At 31.8% G+C, this 12,888-nt stretch overlaps 1 protein-coding gene across 3 annotated transcripts in view; it reads left to right on the top strand.

Moving 5' to 3' along the window:
• The window catches only part of Mcm6 (minichromosome maintenance 6), a 98,952-nt gene extending 97,546 nt beyond the window's left edge, over positions 1 to 1,406 (top strand). For all 3 annotated transcript variants that reach the window (XM_089597973.1, XM_014349256.2, XM_014349255.2), the window contains one exon: positions 536 to 1,406. In XM_089597973.1, coding sequence (XP_089454099.1) covers positions 536 to 771 — 236 coding nt within the window. In that variant the 3' untranslated portion in view covers positions 772 to 1,406. The remainder of the gene's footprint in view (positions 1 to 535) is intronic.
• The last annotated feature ends 11,482 nt before the right edge of the window (positions 1,407 to 12,888 follow it).

Genomic DNA, 12,888 nt, shown 5'->3' with positions numbered 1-12,888 from the left:
TTGTTTTACATTTACGTAACAGTTGGTAATGCCTTTTAACGTTACAACCGATTATAATACTTTAAGACTCAATCTTTTCAGAATCGTACAAACTTTAAAAAAGTTATTTGGTTTTCCTCAATCATGTAATAAAGCTATTTGCTGAAAAAGACGAAAAATTTCTTTTATAATAGCTTATGTTCTAATGTTGATGATTTTTACCTCAGTCGGAAGTAAAGAGTATGCATAAAAACTCATTAAAATTCTGAATTTTTGATATTTTAAAGTATAATTTGTTGCATTGTAGAAAAAGTTTTTACTATATTAAAGATCCAAGAACTATATTGCAAAAACAATCGTAAAAAATATACAACCCTAGAAGTGGATATCCCTATGTTATTAATAAAATATAAATTATCATTGAACATAATTGTTGATATTCTAAAAGGTAAACTCAACGTTGTTGAGAAAATAATTTAACTTTTTTCGATTTTTCATATTTATTCTCCTATTTATTTGTAATTTATCAGAGTGATAAGAATTATTGCTTTTTCAGATGAAGCTAAAGATGGTGTGAAGAAGTCTGAAGTTGTTGCCTGGTATCTCGATAAAATTCAAGACGAGATCGATTCTGAAGAAGAACTATTAGAACGAAAATCTTTAATAGAGAAAATCATCTTAAGACTTGTATATCATGATGAAATTCTTATAGAATTAAGAGATGGAAAAATAAAGGAAAATGAAGATCAGGATCCAGTATTAATTGTTCATCCAAATTATGTTGTGGAGTAAATTCTTTATTTTTATGATTTATAACTGAAAAAGTAAAATTTGGACTATGACTTTAGACTTAAGTAGTGATTCATACAATCATTATTTATTCTGAAATGCTTTAGCTCAATAAAGGCAGAAACAATTTATACTTTAAATATAACTTTTTTTTAATGTTTAGAGGCTTACCCATACATAAACTTATTCATAGGATTTTTAAAATGTGTTACATCAATAAATAAATTAAGGACAACGAATGGTTGTGTACTCCAGTGTTGACTAAGACACCAACTATGTAAATCAGAGCCGTTTTAAATCATTTATTGCTTCAAAGAAATCTTACTTATAAAAAAAAACTCAAGAATATATAAAAATGACTAAGACATTGTTTACCAAAACAAAAGTTGTAAGAGGAATATAACCGTTGTCTGTTTTAAAGTATTTTATTGTACATCATTTTAAGATTAATAAGTCAATTCAACTTTTAAAAAAACTAAATTTCAAAACAAATCTTAGTTATTAGTATCCTTGTAGCGATGTACCCTTACTCAATGGTTTATGTGTGACTTGCGAGTAAAGGGTGTGATTGTCAAATAAATTTTTTTCTAGAATTCGTAGTGTACTATGAAAATTGAACTTATAGAAAGAATAAAAAAAATTCGTGATTTTATAATATTGCGTTTGATTTTATAAACATTAGCAGATAACGAATTAATATGAAGATGATAATGATTCCCTACGATAAAATCATTTAAGTCTAGAAAAAATGTCAAAGTTTTAACGAAAAAACCATGTATTTTCTTTTAATTAATTTACTTAAAATACTTGTCTCATTCAGAAATACTAAATAATTTACTAATATTCTGTATACGGGTAATTCTTTTACAGATCGGACAGATTAAGAAAAAAGTTTAGTGACACACTTTTGATTTGGCTGAAATTTTTTTTACGGATCCCATATCGAAAAAAAAATGCACCTGTTCATAGATTTTTTTCCTCAATATTTTTTGAAGTATAAGGTGTTGAAAATTCAACATTTTGATGGTTTTTGGCTGGGAAACCTATTCAAAAAAATTCATAACTCTTTTGTTCGAGCTACAAACTTTTATTTTAATTTTAAATACTTAAATAATGATTAATGACAAATACACAGTGTTATAAGCAATTAAAACGTTGAAATCGATTTTACCCCTTGCCCCACCCTCGTAGTGAGTTTAAAATATTACCATCATATTCTACGTCAAATTTCCTATATCAAACGTTTTTTTAATACATGGAAAAATTGTTTTTACTATTAAAGGTAAATTAATTACTTTAGCGATATACGTTGTATCGGCGTGCGGGTTCCTTTGCACGCCATGCACATTCTCTAACCCCATATCTTAGCAATATTGATATTTGGTTTATACTTCTTATTTATTCAATAAATTAGTAATACTTGTCAACACATAAGATTGTATGAATAATTTAAAAAAAAATATTTTAGTGAATACAAAACATATTTGTTATAATTTATTATGATATTTTATTTAAAGATTATTGCAACTGTTTTATTGTCATCTGATAATAATTTCTTGGCTTTAATGTCTGAGGAGGGATCGGAATCGTACTATGTAACTATAAAGCAACTTTGATCGTTATAGCTTTTTGAGAACATGCTGATTACTTTTTCTCCTTCATGCTGATCATTTGTTGAACGACGAGATATTATATTAGGAAAATCTTCTGTTACCCAAGCAAATAATTCTTTCGAAGTACGAATAGGGTTATTTACCCTGTAAAGACTTGCTCTAGCAGTAAGTTGTTTCAAAGTCCCACCTATTCCATCACATGATCCCGTTCCATGAGACGTGGGAAAAATGCCTTTCAGTTGCTATTTAAAAATTTTCTAAATGATATGTGATGTTTATAAAAATTGTTTTATTCTTATTTGGCACGCTAAAATTACAAATAACAATGCATCTGTTTCTCATTAAATTTTTTTTTTTTTTTTTTTTAAATTGGCTTTCTTTTTTAACTAAAAAAAATTTAGTAATAGTTTTCCAAGTTATTACTTGAAGGTTGTAAAAACTCATCGTCAGCAGATATTAGGATTTGGCGTAAAGTTCTTTTTGTCATCACCCATCGTTTGTAACTTGAATTTTCGATTAATTTTGTTCATAATTTTGTTCCAATTGCTCAAATGCTCAATAACATTTTGTACACCAGGGTACTTTTTATATTATTCCATAAAACAATCAGTGGATTGCATATCACACATCATGCCAGTCAAACAATCACGATAATTCGTGATTAAGCGTCGAAAACCAGCTGTTATTAACTTTAAATTCGCTCCATCGATTAACAGTTTCACATTTTCGTGTATCAGAGAGACACAAACCGAGTGTGTGCTACTAGCTCCTGCTAATATATTACAGTGTTTTGGGTATAAGCTTGCAAACTTAAAAAAATGACATTTTATTGTTGAATAATTGTTTTTGAATACATAATACAATTCTTTTAAATTATTAAAAATTAGGAGTGCATCACAATTTCTACTCGTTCACTTTTATGGAGATGTAATCATGTATTCCTGGCATTAATTGGGTGCATTTATCAGACTGATCAACTATAGTATTAATATACTGTGTTTCCAAAGATCAATCGACTTGTATCACTAGATTAGCTTTAATAGTAAATTTTCTCTGATAGTAAAAATAGCTTCTCCATTATTTAAAAAGACGTTTTTTATAGGAGATTTAATGTAAAATATGATGGTAGCATCTAAAATATGCTATGAGGATGGGGCAAAAGTTAAAAACCAATTTTAAAATATATATATATATATATATATATATATATTTTTTTTACGAAACATAAATAAATGAAGACGAAATGATAAATTGAATAAAAAAAAAATAACAAAATATCTACCATGATGTGGATTTGAACCCTTAAGTGCAAAACAATCTACGAAGTGGCACAAGCCTTAACCATCTTAGCTATCCGAAGAACGGAAGATATCCCTTTCGAAGTCACATATGTTCATGGATATTCTCCGAAGCTTGCCCTACAGTTTACAGCAGTTAGGATGTGTGAAATTAATAAATTAGTGGTTAAAGCTGTACTGAAAACCTTAAAAAATAGTTGAAGCTATATATTTTTTGAGAACATAAATGAATTTGACAATGTTAAGAGTACGGGAGAGTTAAAAAATAATGTATTGAAATCAAAATTCTGCGTATATAATTAATGAGCGTTTAGTTCCACGATTTAATTAAATAAGAGATTTATAGATAACATTGAAGCCAGAGCGAGAGCAAGTCAGTTAAATATATACATAGCATGTACTTGGTTGCAGAGTCAAAAGACTCTCAAAAGAGAAAAACTCGTGTCGTCGCTCGTCGCTTTCTTTGGCTGTGCGCTCAAATATATACAGCTATATAGCCGAAATTTCCACTCCTCTCCTCGTAGGCGCACATTTAATATACCCTTTCCACGCGTCTCCAAAATGTGCGCCTATATAGACATTTCCACGCGAATCCACTCTTCTCATACCCCTACCGTGCTTTTCAAATAAAAAAAAAAATGTGCGCCTGGTTCAGCCGCTTGGCCGCGGCGGGGCGCTCGAACCACTGGAAAAAAGTGGGCACACTCCGTAGCATGGCAGTCAGCAATCTCTCTACTAATCTCTGCTTTAACACGTTAGCTAAAAAGACATCTAACACGTTAAAACATTTTGTTTCGAAAAAGTTTAGGATTTAATATAAAAAGCCTTTTGGAACCTTATTTATATATTCTTGTTTTGTTCTATACATCATGGAAGAAATTTTAAGCATCTAGTCTTCTGTCACCTCTGATGAATTTATAGCGAACAATGAGATTTATGCTTATCAGCCATACGTATCCCCAAGTTTCATTAACAGCGATGAAATCCGTATTTCGGGATGAAGAAGGATATACCGCTCGTTCTTATGTATGACCCTGAAACAAGAGTAGAAAGAGACACATCATTGAGCGTGGGTATCTGTCTCTCTCACAAATTGCCAACGGTGGGGAGGTCGCATCAGCCGGGTTTAGTTTACTGAACCCGCTAACGTTGGTAATGTGCAAGAGAGACAGATATTTACGTTCGATTTTGTATCTCTTTCTACTCGTACTTCAGTGCTGTACGTAAGAATGAGTGGTCTATGCTTCTTATATGTCTATGCATTTCACAGCTCGTTACATATTTATGTGTTAATTAGTAAAAGCAGATGAAAATACAACTACAAATACTGAATGGGCGAATAATGCCACCTGCCACTTATTTAAAAAAACGCTGTGTATATTCGCACCAAATTCGCACGTTAATATCCACGTATATGCATGCGCCTCGCTCGCTTCGCTCACTCGGAAAAAAAATAAACTTGGACCCTATAAGTACCGGACAGTAGAATTGCCGACCGCGCATGCGTATCCACTATATCCACGTATTTACGTGGATTTGGTGCGAATAGACACAGCGTTAAAAAAAATTGACAGCGTTGGCAGTGATGGTGAGAAGTTTGATGCCTGTTGCAAACTTCAGTGCGCATCTGAGTAATATTCATAGTGTTGTTAGTTTATGCCTCGATCTTTGGTGGCGCTAAAATCGGAATCTCCACCGAGATGTGCACTAAAGTTTGCGTTTGGCATCAAACTTTAGACCATCGCGACCAACGCTAGAATTAGGTATGAGATGAATACTACTAAGATAGATAAGTGTAAAAATTTGGATCTGGTAACCTTTATGAAACCTTGGTTAACACTCAGTCCTGATTTAGACGTATTGAGTCAGAATGCAGATTAGAATGGTACTCACAATAGCGAAGCATATCTGGACGGTCAAGAAGTCTAATTAGTTGCAGAGGCCATGTTACGTTAGTGGGCTTTCTAACAAACTAAAAGAATCAGCGAGCTACTAATGGTAGCAAGTTTGATTACTGTAACATGAAAAATGTGAGACTTTATTTGAATTCACAATATTATTCATACGCTGATCTTAATTTTAATTGATGAACAATCAGTATGCAATGTTGTATATGTATACTTATTTTTGAAATTCATATCATGGTATAAAGATCCTAAACCTTTGTTATACAGATATAACTTTATGATCGTTGCGCCCTTAGTTGTGATTGGTTGCTCCAAGCAAAATGAGTCATTGAAAAATGCTCTAGTAGATGCGCACTTAGAATTTTAATCTGACACTAATTTTGCCACTAATACATTAGTCTATTGATTAATTATACACAATCGTATTGTTCAGTACAGTCCAGTGAGCAGAGACGTTAAGAAACTAATGCAAAGTAGTGGTGGGTAAAGCAGTAAAGGCTGATCCATAGCTCTCTTAACATCATTTGTCTTTCTACCATCATAGAGAAAGGTCAGCAGAGCAAAGAAGGAGATGTTAAACGACGACAAAAAGAGTGGGTGAAATTTAAAAAGAGACACGTAGAGAGATGGGTGGTAAAAAATTTACGAAAAACCAGAAGATGGAAAGTATGAATTATTAAAAAAATTAACTTTTCATAAGACAATTATTGACATGTTACATAAACCAACCATTAGAAAATTCACCAGTGACGTGAAGTATTAGAAACTTTCTTCTAAGGATGATGAGAAGAAATCTTGACTTAAGAATTGAACAAAAAAGTTGTCAACTAATAAATCGTAATTTCCTCAACATAGAAGTTATAAAAAAATTGTAATTAATGGATTGCATAGTTGATGTGGGGTCGGGGATGGTGCTTCCACCACTTCCTTTATAAAAAGCAACAAGTCAGTTTTGACCATAAGCATATAGAAAGTTTTTACTACTTAATACATCAACTTAACTTAAAACTGATACTTTGTCTTTTTTCATGCATGTACTTACTTAATTCGTTCATAAATAAAACCATAATCTATTCGAATGCTACAATCAAGACTCTGATCATTGCTGAGCTCCTGATAAAATTTTTGGACAGTTACTATTACCATTATGATATTGTGGTAAGGGGTAACACTATAACAGTTGATGCATAACTCTGGTAACTTTTTTCATCTATCAATCATCATGGGACAAGATAAGAGCACAGAGAAAAAAGAATATGATAAAAAATACAAAGAGTGCAAAGTTCATTGACAAGTGTGTGAAGTAGACTTAACATAAGAAAAATGTATTAGAAAAAGTAATATAAAATAGTGACTTATTAGGGAGGAGAACAGCTAGTAAAAATATGATAGTGAGAAGGAGTTATCTGAAGCTTACTAGCAATTGTGATTAATGGATTACATAGTTGGTATGCAAGGCTTCAAACAGCCTGTTGACGATTTACTTCTTAAGAAATTAGCTATGCTATCACTCCAATTATATCTGATAGCACTGTAGGTGGCCTATGTGACTATCACGCTGGACACCAGAGTTCAAATCCGATTGAGGGCAAAAATAATATTATTATTTTAAAATTTATCTTACGAAAATAACAACAATTCCAAACAACATTTTTTAAAATGCTCGCTCATTTAAATCTGAGGGAATTAATTTTAAAAATACAGTTTGATGTAAAACGTTAAAATGGCCTGGATTAAGGTAGGAGTTGCTAGGAGCTGTACTGAAAGGAAATGGCCCTGTGTCTGCTATCAGTGGCTTTGAAGCTAGGGAGAGAGGAGGTGGTCCCGTATCCCCATCGCTCCAATGGCAGGGATGGTTTCGAAGCGACGCCAGGGGAAGGGGTGGCTTCGTACCTGCATAACTGGAGCCCCCTGTATGCATCAAAATCATGATTATATTTTAACAGGTGAGATGCATAATTTGATTTTTGTAAGCTGACAAAAGCCTTATAATGTTATTTTAAATGTTTAAAAAAAGGCCTGCCAGTTTGTCCTATGTGTACTTTGTCGCACAATCGACGTTGCAAGCTATAAAGGCCTAACTTTTCAGGCTTTAGTGTTTTATTTTCATTATTTTTTACTAATTTTTTAAAGTTTTTTTGTGTTTTAAATGAAATATTTAATCTAAACAAATTTCAGCTTTTTTGTCAAAACATAAGATATTTTTCAAAAAAATGTACAAACGTAAGCAATTTTTTTTATCTTTATTAACTATTGGATAAAAATATTAGTTTTCAAACTTAAAAAACTTTTTAAATTATTTTCTCATACTTGAAATTGCCTATTGAATCCTATCCTATTGAAAATTCAATATGTTTGTATGATTTATTAATAAAATTGAAAAATAACTAGAGTTGGCTCTGTGATCCTTTACAAATACAAAACACGTTATCTACATATACATAACAACACGTAAGATTTACACTTAACGGACTTGACTTAATTTTATTTTTCAAATAGTTTATTATAATATTGGCTAGTAAAGGGCCCCAAAAATCCACTTGTATTTTTCATTTCTGATTAACTCTCATAAAAAAAACTTTTAGAATGTAATTATTTATCACTGAGTTTTTAAGGACATATTGATACCTTATATCATGTAAACTATTATTATTATTATTATTATTATTATTATTATTATTATTATTATTATTATTACTATCATTATTCCATGAATAAATCTTCTTTCAAACTATTTTATCAGAAAAGTTGAAGAAATTATAAGAATTGTTTACAAAATTTAAAAAACTCCAACTATAAAAGGGATAAGCCATCATCGAACATACTTAGTCTCGTGTTCAAATAACTTTGAATTTATCACGGCTCAGTGGTTCGATTGGTAAAGATTGAGGGTTCAACTCCCCATGGATGGTTTTTTTCTTTTATTTTCTTTATAAGTTCACAAGTTTGCTGATAAATTATCATTAATTAGAAAAAAAATTGCCTTGTAAAATATTAATAAAAACTGTAATTCGGATTTCTATGTTTATCATTTTATGGTGCGAAAATTGTCAAGTAAGCACCGGGGTAGGCCGGTAAACATATGTACACTTGTTTTTGCGGAGAATCAGAGTATCGACAGCACCGCAAAACAATACTTGCTTTTGGGTGTAAAAATCGTGGGGTCGTGGGGTTGATAATTTTTATAGGAAAATGTGCACTTTTACCGCTTCTAATTTGTTGTAAAAAGTATAAACGTACGATTCTCTGCAGACATACATTATACATTTATTTATTTATACATTTAAATGTCACATGAAATGTAAACCAATTTTCCCTCAATGAAAGGTTGGTATGAATGTTGAAATCTTGTTTTACAAGAATACGAGCTTGTTGCACGCTGCACTCTACAATGTGATAGTTAAAATAATGAAATTTTTTTTAATGTTCGTTCTAAAGAAATAATTTTTAATTTAGTTATGATAAAAAATTACTTCATTAGCATAGTTGTCTGGTTGATAAATATATACACGTATAATGCATTTGAATAATGTTCAAATAACCAACTTTTAAATTAAGGGATTATGAATTTCAAAAACATTAGCCAAAAAAAGTTCCTACATAAGAAAACCGTGTAATAAAAAACAAAATTTTCAACAACAAAAAAAGTATGTACTACTGCTGCGATACAAACACTCCAGTGTGATTAAATTACATGACTTAATATTACTACCAGCTTACCAGCTTAAATAATTTATGTAGTCCTTTTTTCAAACTACTGATTACAAAAATAACAAAGGTTTTTTTATTACTTATATTTTTTTTTTCTACTGGGTTACCACGACAGCCTACTGGCCTAGTCGTGGGAGCCACCCACTCACCACCTATGTGTGGGGGTGTATTGCCACACCCATTTCCAAACCTTTTTCCTCATATCCTACCTTAATCCCTCGGCACAGTGTGAGTATCTCCGGTGGAACACACCTTGCCAGTTAAGCTGGCACTTTCTACACCAATGGTGCATCGGGTCCACTCGCCACTGTTAAGTCTTTCCCCGGAGAAGACTCCATTATTTCAGGACGTTCACTTCTTGCCGGTTAAGCCGGCGCTCTCTACCGCAGTATCGGATCCAGGCTCATTAGCATCCCCGGAGAAGCCCCGTGTTTCAGGGACCACTCCTCGCCGGTAAGGCCGGTGATCCCTGCCCTATAACCCAATAGCCCTAACACTGTTTCGCATTCACCCAGGCCCGAAAACCTGTGGGGCAAGGAAAAACCCTGGAATTACTCTGAGGGAAAATTCCACGGAAAAACCCGCCCTGAAACAGTCGGGGTTATACAGGAACTTTTCCCGATGAAAACAGTTTTTGAAAAAATCTGCATTCACCGGAAATCGAACCCACGACCCCTAGAACTGCGTTGTATCAGTAACAAGCACGCTTACCACTGAGCTAACGCCGCCCTTTTTATTACTTACATTAAATAATGTGTATACTAGAATGATAATACATTATAATCTATCAATTTTGACTAAGAATTATGTTAAAAAATAATATGCACATACACGTAGCAGTCCAGTATGCAGGTAGTAACAGTAGAAATATGTTTGGTTTTTATTTTACTTACCATCACATCAATAAAGTTTAAAAATCATTAATCGTAAATACATTTATCAAGCGTAATTATTTCATTTTTTCAAACTTTTTTTTAGAACAACGATAATAAAAATAATCATGATGATTCGTCAGCTAGGTAAGAAAACGTTTCGTCGCAAAACTGAACTTTGAAAATATCCCATCTCAAATACAAATTTGAAAATTGTCTCATCTCGACAGCGTCTAATCTTGAATAATAACGATGAACGCACCCATACATAATATTAAATTGTCTTGAAATAAAACAATTAGAAAAAAAAAATCTTAAAATGTAAATAAACTAAAGAATGTTAAAAAATAATAATTTTAAACAACAACTTTTTATTTTTTCTTTTCAAACTTTATAACAATTTGCACTTCTTCACCGTCATATATAAGTATTTAAATGATACTTTTTATACACTTTTAAAAATATAAAATTAAGTTCTTTCACAAATATAAAAAAATCTATTCTTGAACAAGAGTATATTTTTTGCTAGAGTTTTAAGTACTCGCAATTAAATATTGAAAAACTGAAAAATAAAAACAATTACTCTGAAACTTTAGAAAACAACGCCAAATTCAATAAAACAATCTAGTCAACGAATAAATAATCAGAAAAATTAATTGAATGATCAATGTTAAACAAAATTTTTTTTACTACCTTCAGTCAATTAAATGGGTTAGATGCATGTTTTAGAATTGTGTGTTATACATAATAATATTAATGTAATTATAAAAACATCGCATTCAATCTAAAACTATTGTCAAATAAACATGTTAGGTTCTATAATCATTGTATATTAGTTGTGACAATTTCTTATTTACTTGGTTTGAATTTTATATCTTGAACTGTCTTTCATAAGAATATTTCTACATTAAAACCATTCTTTACTTTTGTACGATAATAAAATTAATTCTTGGGTAAGCACGCATTGGTGGTAAGAATCCAGCAGACTGTTTTTTTAGTTTAATATAAATTAGACAACCCATGTCATATACTTAATATCTATTATTTCGACACATACAGTTGCATTTTTACCGTCGCAAAACTATGTGTACAACCTCAACCAATTTTATAAAACGCTCATCTTACAAAATCAATTCGTACGAGTACACCAAAGAATGTGATTAATTAACAGTTTCAACATTCTTCACTGCGTATGAACACAAGAAATATCATACACAATTTCGACAGCAACTTGTACTTAAGGGGGCTCCTTCACGAAAGTCCCCAAACAGAGATATATTATTTCTTGTAAATAAAAGTCTACTGAATTTAATGGTGGTCTAAATTATATTTCGAATGGGTCAAAATTTTGAGAAATCCGAGCTCAAAGTTGTAACTATTAGCACGTGTTCCTATGGGGCAGCGTGAAAAACAATTTGTTTTTGTTTATAATAAACCTAAATTAAATGTCCCAGCAGACTGAATACGTTTTGTAGATGAAGTCTTCCTCTGTAATATGCTGTATTAAAAATTGTGGATAAAGGACCATTTTAGCGAGATATTTGTGATGAAAATGAATAAATAGTGTCCGGGAGGTCAGGAGGTCACGTGGGTAGCAGACGTACTTGTTCACCTAATCGCGCGAGTTTTCAAAAAGTTGAGATTCGTATAGCTTGAAGTTTGTATGTACCTAGCATTATTTTTATCGAATAAGGAGTATGGAATTAAATAAATATAAACTTTTTGTAAATTTTAACGCTTCTAAATATTTTTATGTATTATTTTAACAATCCTGGAAAATATATATTTGCAATGGCTACCTGGTATAACCTCTTGAGTGCCTTTTTTTCTCATATTTTGTTACATACTTTTTTTTCATGAACTTGCCTTTCCTCCATCCTCTTGAGACTCTATGTGCGTGGTATTTTTTTTTTTTTAGATGGATTAGAAGGACCGTCATCCATTGTTTCTCAATTAAATGATGTTAATGACATGCAGATACTAAACACTATAGAGGTAGAGTAATAGCAGAAAGGCATGCAAACACGACATAATTTTATTATTTATACCACATACCTATATTTTACATCGCTATACTACACCAACACAGCTGGTGTACCACTGTACCCTCGTATGCACTAGACTGGTCAAAACAATAATTAATTTTTCGTACAAAGTTAAACTACACACATAAATATCATTTTTCCCACTTCATACGTTTTTAAAAATATAATAATTTTCAAACACATTTGTTTATTGAAAAACAAAACTTTATTTTTTGTTTGTCTTTGACCTCAGCAGTAGTCGTAGGAGCCCCCTTAATGTAAGATCCGAGAGATCATCAGTTTTAACCATTAATTACTGTAAAATTATTGCACCACGACTGTGCTCGTGTCAGTTGAGGGTAATTAGGTTAAGCTTTAATTTGTTGTTCGGATCTCCAACTTGAAATGTCCTTCTTAAACGTAAGAGTATAAAAACTTCTTGCACATAACAATTTTTGTCTTTTCTCTTTCATCGAGTGCTCCAAAGTAACTATAGAGGTTGGAGAGTGAGTTCTGTTGTGTCTTTTAAGCAAATGTAAGACTTAGTTCGGTTACTAAACTGTGTGAGAAAAGCTCGAGCAAACCAGACCACTGTAGACTCGCCGAAAAAGTGAATCAAGGAGGAACAAGAAAAAAAGGACCGCCGACTTGTACAAATCCCTCCCGCTGCTGCTTACATACATGTGTATAAACAT

Source organism: Copidosoma floridanum, unplaced genomic scaffold (genome assembly GCF_036245765.1).
Source record: "Copidosoma floridanum isolate Cflo_tuat_1 unplaced genomic scaffold, Cflo_Japanese_pri ptg000004l, whole genome shotgun sequence".
Classification (NCBI taxonomy): domain Eukaryota; kingdom Metazoa; phylum Arthropoda; class Insecta; order Hymenoptera; family Encyrtidae; genus Copidosoma; species Copidosoma floridanum.
Note: the sequence above shows the minus strand (reverse complement) of the source record. Positions and strands in the feature narration are given on the sequence as shown.